The sequence below is a fragment of the Cucurbita moschata genome, unplaced genomic scaffold (genome assembly GCF_002738365.1).
Source record: "Cucurbita moschata cultivar Rifu unplaced genomic scaffold, Cmos_1.0 Cmo_Scf00010, whole genome shotgun sequence".
In the NCBI taxonomy this organism is placed as follows: Eukaryota; Viridiplantae; Streptophyta; class Magnoliopsida; order Cucurbitales; family Cucurbitaceae; genus Cucurbita; species Cucurbita moschata.
The window spans coordinates 3,914,958-3,935,703 of record NW_019268526.1 but is presented as its reverse complement, the minus strand read 5'-3'; the positions used below and the strand labels follow the sequence as shown (position 1 = coordinate 3,935,703).

The 20,746-nt window shown below is 35.3% G+C and overlaps 4 protein-coding genes across 5 annotated transcripts in view; 3 read left to right on the top strand and 1 right to left on the bottom strand.

The window, feature by feature from the left end:
• LOC111448955 (alpha-glucan phosphorylase, H isozyme) overlaps positions 1-2,948 on the top strand; it is a 9,682-nt gene extending 6,734 nt beyond the window's left edge. Inside the window, exons 13-16 of the mRNA XM_023088755.1 lie at positions 50-208; positions 778-1,041; positions 1,812-2,002; positions 2,617-2,948. Of these exons, the coding sequence (XP_022944523.1) occupies positions 50-208; positions 778-1,041; positions 1,812-2,002; positions 2,617-2,743 (741 nt within the window). The 3' untranslated portion in view covers positions 2,744-2,948. The remainder of the gene's footprint in view (positions 1-49; positions 209-777; positions 1,042-1,811; positions 2,003-2,616) is intronic.
• Positions 2,949-10,169: 7,221 nt separating this feature from the next.
• On the top strand, positions 10,170-13,872 carry LOC111448956 (protein GRAVITROPIC IN THE LIGHT 1). Its single transcript, XM_023088756.1, has 4 exons — positions 10,170-10,291; positions 10,481-10,630; positions 11,829-12,550; positions 12,854-13,872. Exons 1-4 carry the CDS (start codon positions 10,245-10,247, stop codon positions 13,618-13,620), a joined length of 1,686 nt encoding a protein of 561 aa, XP_022944524.1. The 5' UTR covers positions 10,170-10,244; the 3' UTR covers positions 13,621-13,872.
• A 99-nt stretch (positions 13,873-13,971) lies between these two features.
• On the bottom strand, positions 13,972-18,187 carry LOC111448959 (mitochondrial uncoupling protein 2-like). 2 transcript variants are annotated; one of them, XM_023088759.1, is made up of 9 exons: positions 17,600-18,185; positions 17,286-17,504; positions 17,116-17,194; positions 16,812-16,945; positions 15,929-16,027; positions 15,723-15,827; positions 14,986-15,060; positions 14,731-14,817; positions 13,972-14,299 (listed from the first exon to the last, which is right to left on the bottom strand). In XM_023088759.1, the coding sequence occupies exons 1-9, from the start codon at positions 17,678-17,680 to the stop codon at positions 14,276-14,278; spliced, it is 903 nt and encodes a 300-aa protein (XP_022944527.1). In that variant the 5' UTR covers positions 17,681-18,185; the 3' UTR covers positions 13,972-14,275. The 2 variants fall into 2 exon arrangements, with proteins under 2 accessions (XP_022944527.1, XP_022944528.1); XM_023088760.1 differs by lacking the exons at positions 13,972-14,299; positions 14,731-14,817; positions 14,986-15,060 and adding an exon at positions 15,109-15,153 and having other exon boundaries at positions 17,600-18,187.
• Positions 18,188-18,807: 620 nt separating this feature from the next.
• Positions 18,808-20,698, top strand: LOC111449114 (proliferating cell nuclear antigen). The gene is made up of 4 exons (XM_023088987.1): positions 18,808-19,202; positions 19,745-19,897; positions 19,991-20,088; positions 20,193-20,698. The coding sequence occupies exons 1-4, from the start codon at positions 18,884-18,886 to the stop codon at positions 20,415-20,417; spliced, it is 795 nt and encodes a 264-aa protein (XP_022944755.1). The 5' UTR covers positions 18,808-18,883; the 3' UTR covers positions 20,418-20,698.
• Positions 20,699-20,746: the final 48 nt, after the last annotated feature.

Below are 20,746 nucleotides of genomic sequence, written 5' to 3'. Positions count from 1 at the left end.
TTTTTTTTTTTTTTTTTTTTTTTTTTTTTTTTTTTTTTTTGTTTTGCAGGAATTGAGTCCTGAAGAACGGATGAAAACCACTCCACGGACTATTATGATTGGAGGAAAAGCATTTGCTACATATACAAATGCCAAGCGGATAGTCAAGCTGGTAAATGATGTTGGTGCAGTTGTCAACACTGATCCTGAGATCAATAGCTACTTGAAGGTATATATTTTGAAGTGGGCTCTTAGTATTTTCATCTTCATGCATGATTTTGTTAGTTCTCTAGTGACTTGAATGTTCAATTGGTGCTAAAATTGTTGTATTCATTTCTCTTAGATTTTATAACATGAGGGGATGAGTTAGAAAGCAAGAAAGGAGGTATCAAGGACTTCAGTATTATTGTTATTCTGAACTTTTCCTCTGGATTTAGATTGCTTACCGTCGTGTCTCCTTTTTCTTATGTGCTTATTATGATGTTTTAGCTATTTCGCTCATCGAGTAGGCATTTTCTTTGTGGTTTTAGATTTATATGTTTTAAATATGTGGTTGCTCTTGCTGAGAATTATTATTAATTTCTATAAATTTATTCTCGTATATGGAAATATTTCTTTAGAATTAAAATCTACAAATGTGTAGCGTTATCAGATGGTACACCTTTCAAACACACGAACAGAAGATGAAAAAAGAGAGTTCTTATAAAACCATGTCTAAATGATTACCCACGGTGAGCCTTAATGGCTTCTTAAAGCATTTACTTTTGTTTAACTTTGCTGTCTCGGCAATATTTTCAGGTTGTATTTGTTCCAAATTACAATGTGTCTGTGGCAGAGAAGCTTATTCCAGGAAGTGAATTATCACAGCATATCAGCACTGCTGGCATGGAGGCTAGTGGCACTAGCAACATGAAGTTTGCCCTTAATGGCTGCCTCATAATAGGAACATTGGATGGGGCTAACGTTGAAATCAGAGAGGAAATTGGAGAGGAGAACTTTTTCCTATTTGGTGCAACAGCAGATGATGTCCCTAGGCTCCGGAAAGGGAGAGAGCTTGGACAGGTGTGTGCCTTCCTCTTTTATGTTCAGTATTTTTTTTTTTTTTCCTTGTGAAAATTGGTTCACGCAATATGTCATCTAACTATCAAAATCACGATTCAATTATTTCGTTCTTCACTTTGCTGGTATTATTCATATTAACTTTTCTTTTTTGTTCTTCAATTTAAATGTTCAAGTAAACTAGATTTGTTTTAACAAAAATTTCAACATTGAAATAGAGTCCAAGTAAATGCTCTAGTCTTGAAAAAAAAGTATTTGATGAAGTCTACATGAATTTTTCTAAAACTTTAGTTTTTATGCTTCAATTAATTATTTATTTTTTATTTTCTTGATGCAAATATTATTGCGCTTGATGAAAGATTTTTTTTAAAAGGAAAGACTTGGACACTCCAAATTATGAACTTGAAACTTGTATTACACTGATGCTCTACTCGTAATGGTCTTCATGCTTCCTATAAAGACTCTGTGCTTGATTGAGGACCTTAATGAAAGTGGACAGTGGGTTTACTACCAAAGGACTTGGGAGGTGGACCTCAAATCCATTGTGTTTCCAAATTCAAATCACTGGTCCTTATTCTTACTTCTTACCCGCTCCTGACCTAGGAATGGAATTAAAATTTAACGAAAAGTGCCTTCAAAGCATGACTTTGGATTGTATGACATGCTCTGTTGCCTAAATCTTTCTGGAAAACTGCGAATAACAAAATTTTCAAATTCACAAGGTTCTTTTAAAGAGTTTCTACCCGAATTAATTTTCCATTTTTACTATGCAGTTTAAGCCAGACCCTCGATTTGAAGAGGCCAAACAGTTTATAAGGAGTGGTGCATTTGGAAACTATGACTATGGCCCTCTCTTGGATTCCCTTGAGGGAAACTCTGGCTATGGTCGTGGTGATTACTTTCTTGTTGGTCACGACTTCTCAACCTACATGGATGCACAGGCAAAAGTAGACGAAGCTTACAAGTAAGAAAACTGATTCTTTTAGATTTTCTCCCCCCTTGGTTGGTTGTTTAGTTTAACTGATGCTGCTAAATTATCTCATCCAATTTTGATTATTAATGATTTGTCATTTAGATATTTTAGTTTAACGGATAAACCATTCATGTAAGCATAAGGGCAATGGTTGTTTCTCAATCATGGAAATTTTGTCTAAATGATTATGTTTTCTCTGAGCGTCCTACTGCTGGATTGGTTTGCTACTTCAGTGAGTCAAAGAGTTTGAGTGAACGCAGATAGGGAGAGATTTGTTCCTTGATAGCCAGTTAGGCACTATTTCTTTCTCCATAGCACAGATAATCAAGGTATTCTTATTATACAATATGATGCACTCAGCCTCTACTACATTACTGGTTAAGCATCATGTCCTATATATTTAATTATAATTGACTAAGCCCCCATATTTTGAGTCTTTGTTACTTCCAATTTTCGCAAAATTCATCGAAATCATGCCTTCAACAATAACAATCAAGTCTAATGGCTTTTGGGTTTGTTCTACTGCTGCTTGTTGGTTAAACATCAATCTTAAACCATCCAATCAGCAAAAACAAGATTTGCCTAACATCATATGCGTTCTGCAGGGACCGACAGTTGTGGCTGAAGATGTCGATATTGAGCACAGCTGGGAGTGGAAAATTCAGCAGTGACCGAACAATTGCACAGTATGCCAAAGAAATATGGAATATACAGGAGTGCCGTGTACCATAGTTTCAACAGCCTAGGTTCACCTTGTCTTAAATTAAAGGAAATAAGAATTCTGTACGACGCTAGGTATCTCAATTATCTCTCTGCTTTAATTCACTACTTGCTGGTACTAGTAACACTAGCGGAGTACAGCATAAAACTTTTCATGTAATATCATATTGTGATGCAATTACCTGTTCAATTAATAAAATTTCCGTTTGTTAGTGAAGCTTTTTTAGATTAGAGGTTGGCTTGTAGATTCCGTGGTGTCTACTAAAAACGTCATGGAGAATATATTGTCGTTGTACCTCGTACCTCACCGTGAACAGTTGTACATACTCGACCTTCTAGTAGATCAAGGAGAGCACTAATCTACTACTTCTTAATACGTTCTTGATGATTTTGAATTCTATTTGATAAATTGCAATGCAAAACTCTTACTAGGCCCCTGATGACTTATGTAAGATTGCAAATCATTTTTTGAACGATGATCCACACTTAAACTTAACAAGGTTGCCGGTAGCCCTAGTGTACTGTACTCAAGGATTCATCTTTGATTGGCTTGCTAAAAGGAGTATGGCCCATAAGTTGGTAAGAATTTTTTGCTTCTTAGACTACTCATTGCATATTGATATGATGTATTGTTGACTTATCGTACAATTGATCTCTGTCGCAGTTGAAACTACTCAGACACGAGGTGGTTTTTCATTTGACAAATCAATTGATTGATTGATCGGATGATTGGATGTGTTGAGCGATAGATCAGCTACCAAGCTTACCAAGCCGGTGAGATAAATAATTTTGTTTAGTTTTAAATTTTAATCATTACGTAATTATTTTTTATACACAAAGCATTAAAAGAATATATATATCTGCATTGAAGATTGATTAAATTGATTGATGGAATCCATGGCTAATACCTGCATTATTAGTAAAAATCATGAGCTTAGATTCTCAACTTTTGGCAGCCGACTGGGTTTTTCAAATTTGGTGCCTCAACTCTCAGAGTTGAAATAAATGAGGTATTTTTCAAATCTTGAAGTGGAAGGGTGGGCTGTCATGTCATGCCTGGCTAATGGTACTCATCATACTACAAATCGAGGTAAGATTGAACTTTTACTATCCAATAAAGTAATAGATATCTCATTGATTGACTTTAATCTAAAATTTCTTGTGTTTTTAGAATCAGATTAGTTGTTTCCATCATGTTAATTGCTATAATTAAGGAACTCTTTAACTAGAGCTGTTAATCTAAATGTTATCTGGCGTGATTAAAGAAAAACTATTTGGGGGAAAGTAGGGAATGACTTATTTAAATGAACAAAGTTCTTAAAGGAAAAAAAAAAAATTATGAACTATCACTGTTCACAAGAAGTTTATTCTCTTCCAAGGGAAAGAGTGCAGGAGATAACTAATTCTTCATGGTGCCATGTGTTGTGTGCCTCGCATACTAATTTTAAAATTATTGGGGATATATATAATTTCTTGTTTCTTATTTTCCAAAATTTTAAATTAAAAATATAAAACTTTTGTCGTTTATGTTTTGAAAAAAAAAAAAAAACTAGAAACATGAATTACCAAACACTTCTGCTTCTTACAAAATTAGAAACAATAAATAAGATACTAGAAATAGAAATAGAAACATTACCAAATGGGAGCACTATTTTATGGGAATGAAAATTTACGGAAAGTTAACTTTTTGCATATTTGGCGTTCAACAAACGTTTAAATCAATCATAACGTGAATTATTTTGTTTATTTTTATCAAAATTACTTGTTAAGGATTTTTTGTTTTTTTAACGTGAATCATAAAACAATGTACACAGATTCTGTCACTGTCCAAGTTATGACCATGAATGATGAGAATTGAGCTTGCTCATGGCTTCCCTTTCAATTACATGCTCCAATATAATTGGTCAATGGTCATCTCAGTGACGAGCAAAGGTACCTTTCCTTTTTTCTTTTCTCTGTGACTGACAAAGGTGGATACATTATTTCTTAAGCTTTGCACGTACAATTTCAAGTCTAATTTCTTGCCTTGGTGAGGGAAAAATAGTACACTTGTGGCCTAAAACAGATAGGATTAAAACATCGATGCTACACTTTTCCTAAATAAAATCTTAATGCTAAACTCTAAATTCTTGTAATAACTACGTTAAGGTAGAATAAAGACTTGTTATGGAGTTTAGAAAAGTCCCCCATGGAAAGAGCATCCCCAAATTGGAGGGCATGTGGCTAGACTTTAGCTTAAAGCACATTAAGGTGAAGGCCTAGCAATGTCGAAGTTAAAAACTAACCTAATATGAGCTTGACTACCAATGTAAAAACAATATCGCTAGCAGAAAACTTGTTGCCCATTAAGTATGGATTGTCAAACACGACAAAAAGATATATGCACTTTCTCCCCAATAGAAAACAGATCCCATCCCTTCTTGAAATAGAGATTCAAATTACCCTGAGGTATTGCGGTCAAAACTCAAGCTTATTTCAAACAAAAAGAAAATTGAATGCTTACTAGCTTGCACTTTGGAATATACGTGGTTGATTCTCGCATCAGTATGAGGTTTTATAGTAAGTATATTAGGCAGATGACTTGAATTCACTTCGAGCTCTAGTTTAATAGGTCCTCTTATTTAAGGTAAAACTATTCACCTCATCTAAAATCTCATATCAACAAAATAGATAAGTACTTTAATAAAATTAAGTGTGACTTAAACCTAAACATGGCCGAACATATCATTTCACCAACTTACCACATTCTAGATATAGCTACTCACCCTTTCTAGGATCACATATATCTACAAGATATATAAATACTGTGTAAAAGAAGCGAGAGAAATAGGAGGAGAAGAAAGATATGTTTATATCTATAAATTTTACTTAAGTATTCCAATGACCTTAACCTCAAAATGGCAAACATATCATTTTACCAACTCTATAGTTGATCAAATTATATTATCGTGGGTCTTAAATCCCATCTTGATCTTCAATATCTAGTTCATTGCACCACAAATCTATGAATTTGAATGCTTTTTTCGGTAGACCGTAATTTCCACATGCCGTTTGTTTCTTGTCATGGTGATGCATGGTCCATAGACGAGATGGAAATGTCAGCTGCCTGCCTCTTGTGAGATGACCAATAATTTAGCGACAAAATGAAAATGACACTTTTTAGTAGAGGTCCTGTCAACTCCAGGTTGTGAGGGTTGTCGCCAAGTTAGTTAGTAGGTACGTGTGTTGTCTTGTCTTGATTGGACATTGTCATTTAATTCAACTTCTTACCACTTAAAAGGTCTAATCCCTTCATCAGTATACTTAATTTTAGCCACAAGGTAGTTTGGGGGTTCATAACACAGCTTTGGTCTATTTATGAACTGTAACTTAGATTGAAATTTCCTTATTTATTTTGGTTAACTTATAAATTTTTTGAATTTTTAAGATTATATCTAATAGATATTTTAATTTTAAAAAATATTTAATACATCTTTCTTTAGCTTCGTGTTGATTGAATTAAACTTTAAAATGGTGCTAAAGATCGTTAGTTTCAATTTCATTCAGTTACCTGTACTTAATTATTTTTATGATTGCCATAATTTATAATTTAACCCCTTCACTCTGAAGTTGTATTTATCTCTCCCTTTCTTAGCTTTTATTTATTTATTTATTTATATTTATCTCTTCCTTTCTTAGCTTTTATTTATTTATTTTTATTTATATTTATCTCTCCCTTTCTTAGCAATGCATACATTTTAGGAAGAAAGGTTTTGAACCAAAGTCGGGAAGTAGAGTAAATTCACTGAACTTATTATTATTATTATTATTTTACCCACAGGACAGACAAACCCCTGGCTTAATCATTCATTTGCCAACCCCAAACCTAAAATTCCATCATTAATGATTTATTGTTATATTATTATACTAACAACCTTTATTTAAATTTTTTGTTTGTGATAATTGTTGATTTGTTTGCGATAATTGTTGGAGGATCATGGGTTTATAATCAAGGAATACTATCTCCATTGATATGAGACCTTTTGAGGAAGCCCAAAGCAAAGTCACGAGAGCTTATGCTCAATGTGGACAATATCATACCATGGTAGAGAGTTGTGTTCAACTAACATGGTATCAGAACATCATTCTTAACATGGTATCAGAATTATGCTCTAAACTTAGCTATGTCAATGAAATTCTCAAATGTTGAACAAAGGACTCCAAAAGAAAAAGGAGTCGAGGCTCCTTGAAGGCATAGTAAAAAATGACTAAGACTCCAAAAGAAAAATGAGTCGAACCTCGATTAAGGGGAGACGTACTTTGTTCGAGGGGATCAGCTAATTTAGAGAATGGTCACGAGTTTATAATCCAGGAATATTATCTCCATTGGTGCGAGGTCTTTTAGAGAAACTCAAAGTAAAGCCATGAGAACTTATGCTCAAAGTGGAAAATATCATACAATTGTAGAGAGTCGTGTTCACAATAATATATAATATAGTTTCAAACTTCCTCGTCACCGCCAATTTTTTATGACTTTAAACAAAATTTTGTAAGATACAAACACTGACATTGACACTTAACATTAATTAGAGAAAATAATATAACAAAAGGTATTAGAAATCTTAAATAATACTTTTGGTACTTCAATTAACTAAACTAACAAAAACGCATATTTAGGACAGCCAGACATCGTAGCTTAAGCTAAGGGTGAGCTTTGAATTATAAGCAACATTCCAAGTGCATTATGCCAAAAGATGGAAGCCAAAGTGATAGAAAAGCAATTGGGAAAATGCGAGTTTTATCTCCTTGTCTACGAGGCTAATGGCTACTTATATGGCTACAAAAAACATAAAACACATGATTTTTTATTCATAACATCAACCCTCCTTTCTTTCCCACCTTCAAAACAATGGGCCATTGACTTCCCTCCAATCCAAACCAATCCAATTTGAAGAGGTTTATTCAGATGAGTGAGGCCATAACAACGTAGGGGCCTCTTCCAACGCTGTGTTTTACAACTTCAACTTGACACGTGGCTTTCCATATTGCAACATTCAACTGGTTCCTTTTTTGGATAATTCTTTTAAATATCTTTTGATATATTATATTTTTCTAAATGCTATTTTAAAAAAATAAAATATTTCTTTGCTACTTGTGGTTGAAATTTTATTAGAAAAAACTATACTTTTATTTTTATTTTTATATTTTCTTTAATCTTTGAAAAATGAGATGGGTTGTACTTAAGGTCTCTCGGCTTTTAATATTCGTCGATTATACTCTTAAAAAAGTTGCATTTAGTAATATTTTGATGATCAGCTATTTTTTATATTAATTACAAACTTATCATCACTATTTTTAATAATTATCTTTGACATTAAAAAAAAATTAAAATGATTATTTAGACGTGAATTCTCATTTCCCTCTTTGTTCTAACTCTGCTTGTAATTTAAAGAATTCAAAATATTTAACTTTTTAGTTGAAAATGTATTTCTAAATAATTTAAATAATATTCCGGTTGGTTATGGTATATTAATTCTAATTAACTTAACCATTTTAGTTTATGGCTTTCTTTTTGAATTTTGTCAATATATTAGACAAAGCAGATTCTAAGTTTTTGTTTTAAAATTGATTGATTTACGAGTTTAGTGTTTGAATTTTTAGATGGTGCGGGATAGATCCTTCAATTTTAAAAACTTGTTAATAAGTTCTTAAACGGTTAATTTTGTGTAAATAGGATCTTGAGTTTTAATAATTTTTTTATCGTATACTTAAATTTTAATTTTTGCATCTAACACATTCATAAATTTTGGATTTTATATTTTGTGTCTAATAATTCAATGTTCTATTCGATATTTCCTTTTAAAAAATAAAAAATTTATCTTTTAAATATAAAATTAAAAGTTGATATTTATTAGATAAGAGACGAAATGAGGGATAGAAAGAGGGCAAATGGAAGGGTATAAGAAGAATGGGCTAGGGCGTGACCTTGGCCCCTTACTGCATGTGCATCCGCCATACGCCACATTCATTAAAGCCACAAATTAAATAAATTAATAAAAAAAAAAAAATCATTTATATTATATTAAAAAAAAGAACTCTTAATTTTACTACTTTGTTAATAATTAAAATAAGTAATTATAAGTAAAGTTGAATTTTGATTCAATTATTTATGTCCATTCTGATTGTCTTACACTCAATTTTCTTCACTTATCTAACAAGAGCACGTGATATACCATCTCTCCATTCATATCCCTCTCTACAAATTGCACGAGCTATTATTATTATTTTATTTTATTTTATTTAATTATTGATAAGATCTATAACATATGATAATTAATACTCGCACTCTTTATTAACATCAATTAATAATAATAAATTATAAGATATTTTATACAGACTACTAACATCCATTAATGATATTTATAATAGAAGCTCAGATTTATTCCTAAAATATTTAAATATTTATTTTTAACCTACCTAAATATCTTTATTCATAAAAATATATGTTGAGCTAAGGATGATTTTTTAATACTTCCCTCAACCGTAGTCCTCATTCATTGTACCATATTAAGCGGATAGCGAAAGCTCTCGAATTTCTATATTTTACTAGAATTTAAAAGAAATAATCACTTTTTAAAAAGCAATTGAGGATAATTTTGTAGGGACCAAATTGGTGAGGTGGGTTTTGTCATTTTTCTTTTATATGCATCGATAAATTGAAGTATAGAAATTAATCGAGGCTCACAAATTTTTCTCTAGAGCTCGTAAACAACTTTTTCTTTAATCGTGGCTCGACTCGTTCAATGGAACTCTCGAATAAAGTACACCATTGAGTCACTTTAACTACACTTTCGAGACTTACAACTTCTATGTTCAACACTTGAGAAATTTAGGCTCGACTTGTTCTCTAGAGCCTTCGAACAAAGTATACCATTTATTCGACACTTGAGCTTACAACGTTTTTGTTTAATGCATGACTAAGTTAAGAGTATCACTATGATACCATATTATGAATCACGGCCCTACACAATGATATGATATTGTTCACTTTGAGTAGCATGGTTTTGCTTTTGGTTTTCCGGCTAATAGAAATAGTATTTCTTACTTATAAACTCGTGATCTTTCTCTTAATTAGTGAACGTGAGACTATTTCTCTCAATAATCTTCAACAATAAGAACATAATATTTCTCCCGTGTCTTCTAGTTTAACAATTATAAGGTGGAATCGAACCATCTATCTTTGACGAGATAGTAATTTGTGTTTAATCCGATAAGTTATGTTCGAATTGATATAAATTATCGAGGAGATGACGAAGAACGATTTCTCCCTTTCATGAATCCAACAGCTTTCCCTTTGTCTTTTTAGCAAACTAGTTCGCTCTATCTATATATCATCATCTTCTTCGCAAATCAATTTATAATTGCACTGGGCGCCACTTTCCGGTTCCTCTGTTCGTCGTCCTTCTCGCTCTTTTTCTCTCTCAAATTTCATATCAACACTTTCTCTCTTCGGATTTCACAGACTGATCGAATCATGTTCCCGAATCTCCTGCTCTGCTCTCATCGTCTCGACAATTCCAGGTAAACTCTCTTAACTTTACGCTGAAATTGGATCTAAATCGTCGCTTCTTTCGATCGAAGAGTTAGGGCTGCGTTTCGATCGGTTCTGTATTTTGATTTCGTAAGTAGGAAAAGTGATTTGAATTAGAAGGAAAAAGAGAAGGCGATCGGAATAGAAGTTAATTGTAATGGCGATAATGTAAATTACAGGAAGAAGAAGAAGAAGAATGAAGCTGTGACGAAGAACAGCGAGTTTGAAGATGAACAGATGCAATCGACTTTTTCGGTTCCTTTTCAGCGAGATCCATTGGAGAAGCAATCCAGATTTTCTCTGCGTTCTTCTGATTACTCCTGCTGCAGGTCCTTTCCGTCTCTCTCACTTTGCTTTCATAATCCTCCTTCCGCTTTTTTCCCTCCCAAATATCTCATTTGAATTCCATCTTTCTTCATTATTTTCCATGTTCAGTTGAATTTCAAACAATTTTAACCTCTAATAACAACGAGTAATATATATATATATATATATATATATATATTTTTTTTTTTTCGAAAAAAAAATGTTAAATAAAAAATTTCTTAGAGTTCATGCAATATTGCTATATTAAAACAAAGAGGTTTGAAATTTTTTTTTTTGAATGCTTATTATGCAAACTGTACAATAATTAGTCTAATCGATTGGTCACTCGTTACTCCGTTCGATTGAATTTATTGGCTCCGCGTCCACCGAAAGTAGGTTACCTTTGTCGAATAACTGACCAAGCAGCTAAAGTAGCTAAAATGATGATGAACTTTGTTAGTAAAATGGGTCCCAAAGGGAAATCAATTGTTAGCCCTAATTTTTTTTAAAATTTGTATCAATTTAAAACTTCAAATTAATAATTATATTCATTTATAATATCAAACTTAATAACTAATTCAATTTAAATTTAGTGATTTATAATTATATTCCTAAAATAAAATAACTTAAAAATATTCTTCTCCCAGGTTGGATTAAAATAGTTATAAAAATAAAAATATAGGCGTACTTAATTTAATTTAATTTAAATATGAAAAATAGATGTTTATTGAAACATTATAAAGTCTATAGTTTGATTATTATGACGAATTTTTTAAATACATTTAATTTTGTAAATATTAAATGAATTTTTAAATTTTTAAAGAAAATATATGATTTAATGAATAAATTTATGATTTATTTTAAAGATGGTTATTGAATTATTTAGGAATAATTTTTTTTTTTACTAAAAACAGATATATAATAATAAAAGATATTTAAAAAGTTGAAAAAGAATTAATGTAAGAATTAAGATTGAGCAAATTTAAAAAAAAAAAAAAAATGAATTCTCTATCTATTTTGTTTCTTTTACTATTTTTATTTATTTATTTATTTATTTTTGGGATAATTTAGAATATATGGTGGGATTAAGAAAGGGGAGGTGAAAGTGGAACCCCCTTGTGGTCTCTTTCTTGATTTGTCAGAAGTCTTCATTATCAGTCATCGCTTCTTCACTTCCTCTCTTCAGCTTCTCACTCTCATTTCTTCTCCCTTCTCTTCCAGAGCCTCCACCTTCAAGGAGAAGAAGAAGGGGGAAATGGCGAATAAGGTCTCCAATTTCTCCGATCTGATTCAGCGAGTTACAGCCTCTTGTCTGCTTCATCCTCTCGCCGCCGTCCGGCAGGATTCCGGGGAGATCGCTGGCAAGAATCGCCAAGGACATGAGGCGAGTTACGATTCCGATGAGCTCGAGGAGGATGAGGAGGCGGGGGAAGTAGAGGACGAGTGGAGTAAGGAAGGGATTAGGGCACGGGAAGTGCCGAAGGGAGAGTTAGTCGGAGTGGAGAAACTAGTGGAGATGGAGATTCTGATGAACGAAGTCTTCGATGTCGTTTCGACTATGAAAAAGGCGTATGTGAACCTGCAAGATGCGCATTGTCCTTGGGACCCGGAGAGGATGAGAGTGGCCGATGTTGCAGTTGTGGCGGAGTTACGGAGGCTAGGGGTTTTAAGAGAAAGGTTTCGCCGGAGTTTGGTTGTTCATGGCTCTGGAGGCGGACGCGGGCGTAGGAGAAACGGTGTAGTCGGGATGCTGAAGGAGGTTGTTGCTCCGTACGAGGCGGCCATGGAGGAACTGAAGAAGGAGGTGAAGTCCAGAGATGTAGAGGTTGAGAATCTCAAGGAGAAGCTCAAGAACTCTATGGCACTTGCCAAGGGCAGCAGCTATGGCGGCAAGAAGGGAAGATCCCAGTCAAAGAGGAAGGTCAGCTGCAGTTTTGGTCAAGGTAATTCCTATTCCTGATGCCTAATTTCATAAACACTAATGCAGCTCTCTCTTTTAAGATTCTTGATCTACAATAACTTGCATTGCATTATCATAATGATTTAATGATGCATTAATGGAGCTAGGTTTAAGATTCTGAAGTGAGTTACTTGAGTTTGCTATACTGGTGGGATTATTCAATAGGAAGAACTTAGCAACGAAGCCTATTCATAGTTAGGGGAGCGCAAGAACTTTTTTTACGCTTTTTAGTTAATTGAATCTTTAGGGCCAAAGATCTCACAGCTGACACCTTGATTTATGGCAGTGGCGGCATCCCCTGTCCCTGAGCTGTTCGAGGCCACAATGAGCCAAGTCAAGGAAGCCTCCAAAGCCTTCACGTCTCTCTTGCTCTCTCTTATGCGCTCTGCTCATTGGGACATTGCAGCTGCAGTCCGTTCTATAGAATCAGCTATCTCTGAGAGTGACAATGCCTACCTTGATACTGTTGCCACCACTCACCATGCCAAGTTTGCTCTTGAATCATACATTTCCCGCAAGATTTTCCATGGTTTCGATCACGAAACTTTCTACATGGATGGCAGCCTCTCCTCGCTGCTAAACCCCGAGCAGTTTCGGCGGGATTGTTTCACCCAATATCGTGACATGAAAGCCATGGACCCTGCTGAACTTCTTGGAATCTTACCAACTTGCCATTTTGGCAAATTCTGCTCCAAGAAGTATCTTTCCATTGTTCACCCCAAAATGGAGGAGTCCTTGTTTGGAGACTCGGAGCAGCGTCGACAAATCTTGGCCGGTAACCACCCTAGGAGTCAATTCTATGCTGAGTTCTTGGGGCTGTCCAAGGCAGTCTGGCTGCTTCATTTGCTAGCATTCTCACTCGACCCAGCTCCAAGCCAATTCGAGGCAAGTAGAGGAGCCGAATTCCACGCGCAGTATATGGAAAGTGTGATGAAATTACCATGTGGACGGGCAACAGCTTCTTTGACTGTGGGATTTCCAGTTAGTCCTGGGTTTAAGTTGGGTAATGGTTCAGTCATCAAAGCCAGGGTTTTCTTAGTTTCCAGGAGTTAAGGTATTTTTGTGGCATCACTTACTGTCTTCGCTTGCCCAGAACTTACATGTTATGCATGCATCATAGTCTGGCTAAAAGAAAAACAAGGATAATAATTGACATGGACGGTAAAGAAAAGCAATCATCATTGCCCCACCTTTTCCTTTGAGTTGCAAGTTTGAATCTCCCTTTCTTATCTGTAATGTAGTAATTAAAAGAATGACTTCGGTTGGTCATTCATGTTTATAGACTTGTATGGTTATGCTCTATTGTGACAATATATATGAAACAAGCTCTCTCTTCCCTGATAAGATCATAGAACATTTTTAGTGCCATTTACACTATCGAAGGCCCTCAACCATCGACTTTTAAGATAGTAATGTATACTTTATTGCTTGAATCGACGGTCTAAAAACATTAAACACCCCACAGCTAACTAAAACCTGATTGGGTGTGTGAGAAAAGATGGTCCATTTGCTAAATGGATCCTATAGATGTCTTCCTAAAGGCATAGGGCAATTTAAGTATAAGGATACAGGAGTTTGGTTAAAACTCTCTTCTTCAATGATTACCAATGAAAATAATATTATACATAAAATTGAATCTGAGAAAAACGTGGGGGCCATCATAGAAGGAGAAAACAATCAATCCTTGGTCAGATTTGGGGCAAAAGATTCATAGGCCGAAAAGCTTCTTTGCCTGCCACAGATCAAACAAATGCATAAAAGGACCGACAGTGTTCTAGCTCAGATTGTCTGGCATGACTCATGAGTACCACATTGAGTATAGTAGTCAACAAAAGCAGAAGGAAAAGTTGCTTAGAAAATTAAGTAAACTAAAGAAGCTTTTAGTAGAATATGTGCCACAAGTTTTAAGGGATTTGTCTAAAGTTCGAGACCCATTAAGGCCATTACCCTACCTACCACCTCAAAAAAAGGGCTTTCTATAGCATATAGGAAGCTAAAAAGGCAAGGCAGGCATATTCTTATAATCTAAAAAATGGAAGTTCCTAACAAGGAATCATTTCATTGTGTGATGGTAAGCCCAGAATGTTTCCGTAAATTCTAGGAAAAGTTAGAGAAGCTTTTTGGTGAGTGGAGCAGTAAGAACTAATAATTTGAACACCTTACTTGCTCAAGAGTCAGAAACATGACCGCATTCCAAGATCCAAGTCGACCAAAATTTGGAAGAAATCCTTTGTAGAAGGCATAAGGCCCCTGTAGAAGAGTTGCACCACAGTGGCATATGCTTTTAGAAGCCATTTTGATTCGAAATCGAACAAAAGTTAATACTATGCAGTGTAGCATGGTTCCTCAGATTTTTAAGATTCACTGTTGTTTACAAGCCAGAAGTCGCTTGCTAATAGCTTTGAAATCTAGACATACCTCATTCTGTAAGGTTTTAACGAAGCAATCAATGGTGTTTTTGTAGGTGGAATCTCCCATCATTCTTGATTTGACCTGAAAGTAACACCATAGCATCAAAGCCAACATGAACAGACTACTTGAATTGCTATAAAGCTGTAGAACAAACTTTCATTAGGATCTATCTACCTGCATCAAGAAATTTTGGGGTGATTTTACAACTTGAATAGCACAAATAGGAAGGTGAAAAGACCAGTGGAAATAGTATAACTTAGTGTGCTATATTCATCGGATCAATAATCATAGCAGTTGAAAGGTATCAATGCAGCAGAATCCGGGAAACAAAGAAAAGATTATGACTCATCATTTGCTTGGTTACTGCCCAAGATGCTAGATATTATAGAAAGAAGCATAGCTTCAAAGCCTAAACAAACATTTGATCTTTAGGCTCTAGACTCTATAGCCATACACTTTCTTCATATCTCCTCAGCTTGCGTTTGTCTTATATTATCACAAAGGGTTCCAATTCCATCACGTCATCCTAACAATCGAAGGAAAAAGAAAAAAAACCACAGCAGTCGGTGCAGATTCGATGTGGCTCGATGAAAGGTCATTACTAGTGTAGCATTAGCATTAAGACACGATTGCAATTCAAATTGACTAAGTTCTGCAGAAACCCATAAATAAATTTATACATTACAAAAAGAAAGATACTATAGGATTAACATCAGGTTTGAAAATGAAGAGAGAATGCCTACCACGTCAACAGGGGAACCGATGCAAACCGCGAAGAAACCTGCACCTAGACCAGCTAGGAGGTGAGTAAAAATACTGTCCAGGAATCCTGGAATTTTTAGAATCATCTGCGTGAGTATAAAGTAATATATTACTAAGGTTCACACTCTAACCCAACTATAAATTGCAGAAAACCATAAGACAATTTCAAGAGACAATATTCACATACCTGCTTCACTTGGTCATAACTTGCTAGTTCTGCAGCATTAATGATAGCATTCCTTGCTATGTTTGGACCAATTCCCGTCCACAAGGCCATCAATCCTTCCTGCATTTAAAAATATTTCAGGAAAATAACTAAGAATGGGATATTAGATAGAAAAAGATATGAAGCAAGTTGAATCTAAGAACACTCAAACATTTTGGATATGCAAACCCATGGTTCACAAATGCTAAGATCCCCAAATCAAGTTGATTTCATTCCAAATGATTGCAACTCTTGATAATTTGATCTAATAACCTTATTGAATAAGATGTTTAGATCTAAATATATCCAAGAACCTCAAAATGATAAGGAGTCACCCCATGGGAAAGTAAGATTTAGATTACCTTCTTGATCGAATATCTCAAGGCAAGAACACTTGTTTAATGATCAAGTCAAGCTTAAATGATTCTAAGCATGCAATATAAACTACATAAAATTGCAAAAAAAAAAAAAAAAACTTAACGCTTGGCTAAAAGAAAGCACAAATATTCTTTTTACTACATTTTCAAAGTCTATTTTACATAGACAACATACATGGCTTTATGTAGCATCAAAATGAAACCCTTAACCTTTTACGAGGCATTTTAAGAGTTATAACATTCATATTTTATGATCATAGTTAGCTCCTATGGAAGTAAATAAAAAGTCCTAAAATACATTAACAAAACACTATAAGTCTAGATTATCATTCACTCAAAATTTGTAATGATCCAAGAATAAATTAAGCTTGAATCTTCTATAACGTGGCATGAGTTGCAACTCGAGTTCATCTCGTGGTAATTTGAACAATATTTTTTTACATATTTCTTGAAGTTCATATGGCATGATTGAGATGTCTTGTACTAACCTGTCTTATGATAGTAAAATATGCATCCAGAGTGCCTGAATAACGTCTAGGCACCCCAGCTGGCAACTTTCCTTCAGCTTGAAGGCGAACCTTGACAAGATCAGTTGGATTTGCCACAGAAATTGCTACGGCACCTGCCAAAATAGGAATCACAAAACTCTCAGCAGATTTGACAGGAGAAATAATTGAAGGGAGGAAGAAGAGCAATGATAACAACAAGAATATTGCAAGAACTTCAATTTGGGATAAGGAGATTGATAATGCTATCACGATGAAAAAGGTTTAAGACCAAAGATCTACCCACCAGTAAACAAAGCAGCTAAGATCTTCTGATGTAGAGGTATATCTCCAACAAAATTGTTGCCTACTAAATATAGTTTAACCTGTCTAGTGCATAGTTCGTAGTTAGTGTGGCATATAAAAAGCAGAGTATAGTCGTTTACATCCATCACTTTGCAAAATCACTGCACTCACAGGATCATATAGCCCGATCCTTAGGCCGCCATAAATACACTGGCGATGTAATCCTGCAATAACTCCTTTCCAAAGAGCTGGTAAACCTTCTTCCCTAGCAATGGTGGCGATAGTTCCCATTAATCCCCTATATCTAGATTGACCCATCCCATCTGCGGCAGCTGCTTTCTTCTGCAGCTGAAGCCGTACTTTCGCAACGTCCAAAGGAATGGTACATAGCTACACAATTCCAAACAAAAAACTGAACTACAATAACAGTAACAACAAAACAATAATCTGCAGCCAAGAATCCGATGAACGTAATCGAAAATTACCTCCGCAACGCAAGCGGCAAAAGCACTGCATAGAAATGTCTGAAAGAATGAGAAATCGGTCTGGGACTGAGGATCTGCCATTTCAGGACGGAAGAACAGAGCTAGAGAACGGGAATTGCAAACGGCAAGGGGAACGACGACGTGAATAATGCTCAAATGCGGTAGAGTAGTGAAATTAGGGTTGGAGATAAATAATTGAACTCGAAACGTAATAAAGAAGCAAAGGTACGTCGATGAAACCGGTTAAGATGGCCACCATTGACGGCCGATCAAATCCTAATCAGCTCTTTGCTCAGCGGTAGCTGTCGTATCAAGTATTCCCTGGGCGTATCAAATCCAGTAATACTCTACCCTCTGAAACTCAGATTGGTATTGCAATAGATGAAAATGACAAATCCACCGCCGGCGATAAGCTGGGGGATCGGAAGGCCCGCCACCAGCAGCTTCCTCCGACGGCGAAATGATCTTTGAACTACTTTTCGATCTGAACGAATCGCATCACATGGCCCTCGTACTTGAAAATTGCTACACAGTAGAAGGCGGTTCTTAATTTGTATGAGCACACACACGAACAGAAGAACGGACAACAATCAATTTATTAAATACTTTTTGGATTATCTGCAAATTAAACGCTTTATATTATTTTTTTTCTTTTTAAATAAATATAATAATTGTGGTGTATAAAACTGGAAAATAAATCAAGAGTATTTCATCTCCACACAATTTGAATATCTTATTAAAAACTAATTTTTTTTTTCCACTACGATGAACCATGGGCCTAATGACAAGCCCACATGAAAATTATGGGCCGACAAAGAAGCCCACGGTGGAAATTGAGTGAAAGGAACAACCTCTTGGCCCATAATATATGGGCCTTATATGGAACAATAAACGAAAATGAATAATGGGCCTACAGAAAAGCCCATTTTGGATAGTCGGGGAAATGGGCCTTACTTGATAGACTATCCATGGGCCTAAAACGAGTAGAGACAGTGTTTTAGAGGCCCAACATAAAGCCCACAATGAGGAAACATTATCGGCCCAGGTTTAATGGGCCGAACTGAAAGCCCATAGTTGAAATACGGTGAGAATCCCGCCTCTTTTAAAAAGAGTGGCGGGAACGATAAAATTACCCGATCCGCCAAATCGAAATCACCACATTCAAATTGCGTTCCCTAATAATTGCACTATAAAATCCCAAACTCGACTTTCTTAACACACTTCTTGTTCTCCCGCCGTTTCTCAAACCCTAGCCAGCCCCTGTTTCTGCAATTTCTCTTAGAAATGTTGGAGCTTCGTCTTGTTCAGGGTTCGCTCCTCAAGAAGGTCTTGGAATCGATCAAGGACTTGGTGAATGATGCCAACTTTGACTGTTCGGCCACTGGATTCTCTCTTCAGGCCATGGACTCGAGCCATGTCGCCCTTGTGGCTCTTCTCCTTCGGGCGGAGGGTTTCGAACATTATCGCTGCGATAGAAACATGTCCATGGGAATGAACTTGAACAACATGTCGAAGATGCTCAAGTGTGCCGGAAATGATGATATCATTACAATCAAGGCCGATGACGGCAGTGATACTGTCACTTTCATGTTCGAAAGCCCCAGTATGATCTTGTTCTTTCGTCTTTTTATTTTCTTATTTGAATCATTCTACACTGTTGTGCCTCACCTTTGTAGTTATTTAGTCCTTGGTTTATCAGTCTACGTCTCCTCATCTATTTGAAGCTTTTTTACGAGTTTATTTTAAGATATCGTAGTTGCATATCAAGCTTCTTTTCGACTCGCAAATCTAGCATGATCATCTGGTTAATCTTAAGTGGTTGATTAATAGGAAGAATATCTAAAATTGAACTTTATATCTGCGAATAGCATGATCTTCATACTTTGTCTAACGTTTTGTCGATCCTCTAAAAAGAATGTCTCTGATTTATTGAGTTCATGATCTTTATATTTGGTTTAACATTTCCTCGATCAGCTTAAACTTCGATCTGCTTCAAGTTGTCCTGTCTTTCTGTCAATTCCAATTTTACATGCTTTTTCTCTGGATCTGGTTACTGTTTTTCACTAAAATGCTCTGGTCTTTACTTAAGCAAGCCTCTGACAGTTTATTCTTTTTTACCTTTTGTCCGTCCTACGCATGGTTCAGCTCAAGATAAGATTTCCGATTTTGAGATGAAATTGATGGACATCGACAGTGAGCATCTTGGAATTCCAGATGCGGAGTACCACGCTATTGTTAGGATGCCTTCTGCTGAGTTCGCTAGAATATGCAAAGATCTCAGCAGCATTGGTGATACTGGTATATTTTGATATCTTTCGATGGTTCATTAATTATTTTATATGATTAATTCTTGTTTTATAAGTACTTAATTACGTTCACCAATTTTTGCAGTTGTGATTTCTGTCACAAAGGAAGGTGTCAAGTTCTCAACAAGAGGTGATATTGGATCTGCCAATGTTGTTTGCAGGCAGAATACCACTGTAGACAAGGTCAGTATGTGTCTTAATGTCATAGGGTTCTAAATTTGTTCACTGAAGATGTTTTTGAATTCCAAATTCTGATTTCCCCCCGTTATTTGGTCAATTCAATGCAGCCTGAAGAAGCAACAGTCATAGAGATGAACGAGCCAGTTTCCTTGACATTTGCTCTTAGGTATATGAACTCGTTCACTAAGGCGACCCCTCTTTCCAACACAGTCACCATCAGCTTGTCTTCCGACCTACCCGTCGTTGTTGAGTACAAAATAGCAGAGATGGGATATGTTAGGTTTTACTTAGCTCCCAAAATAGAAGAAGATGAGGATGAGACCAAGCCTTAGGTCTAACAGTAGAGTTACCATTTGTTTCTAAATCATTTTAGGATGTGTTTGAACCTTTTTTTCTGTACTATAGCAGCTATGAGTTGTGATTTAGGAGTTTCTTAATGTCCAGTATCTACTTCTCTGTTTATGAGCTTCAAATTCTGATGTTTCCTCTTATCTTGTCATCATTTGATTTCAAGGTATGACATATTTGAGGGACTGAGATTGAATGTTTTGGGAAAAATAGGAGTAGGATTGAAGGTAATTCATGAGGAAGCAATGAAAATATGAGCATCCAATGGCTTCCAAGTGTTACTGTTTTCTCATATAATTTATGAGTTGAGGTG

Coding starts and splice junctions, on each gene's coding strand:
- LOC111449114 (XM_023088987.1), top strand. CDS start 18,884: ATGTTGGAGCTTCGTCTTGTTCAGGGTTCGCTCCTCAAGAAGGTCTTG. Junction 19,898..19,990: donor CAGCAGCATTGGTGATACTG/GTATATTTTGAT, acceptor CAATTTTTGCAG/TTGTGATTTCTGTCACAAAG. Junction 20,089..20,192: donor AGAATACCACTGTAGACAAG/GTCAGTATGTGT, acceptor AATTCAATGCAG/CCTGAAGAAGCAACAGTCAT.
- LOC111448956 (XM_023088756.1), top strand. CDS start 10,245: ATGTTCCCGAATCTCCTGCTCTGCTCTCATCGTCTCGACAATTCCAG. Junction 10,631..11,828: donor TCTGATTACTCCTGCTGCAG/GTCCTTTCCGTC, acceptor CTTCTCTTCCAG/AGCCTCCACCTTCAAGGAGA. Junction 12,551..12,853: donor CAGCTGCAGTTTTGGTCAAG/GTAATTCCTATT, acceptor GATTTATGGCAG/TGGCGGCATCCCCTGTCCCT.
- LOC111448959 (XM_023088759.1), bottom strand. CDS start 17,680: ATGGCAGATCCTCAGTCCCAGACCGATTTCTCATTCTTTCAGACATTT. Junction 16,028..16,811: donor ATTTTACTATCATAAGACAG/GTTAGTACAAGA, acceptor TTTTAAATGCAG/GAAGGATTGATGGCCTTGTG. Junction 15,828..15,928: donor GTTATGACCAAGTGAAGCAG/GTATGTGAATAT, acceptor ATACTCACGCAG/ATGATTCTAAAAATTCCAGG.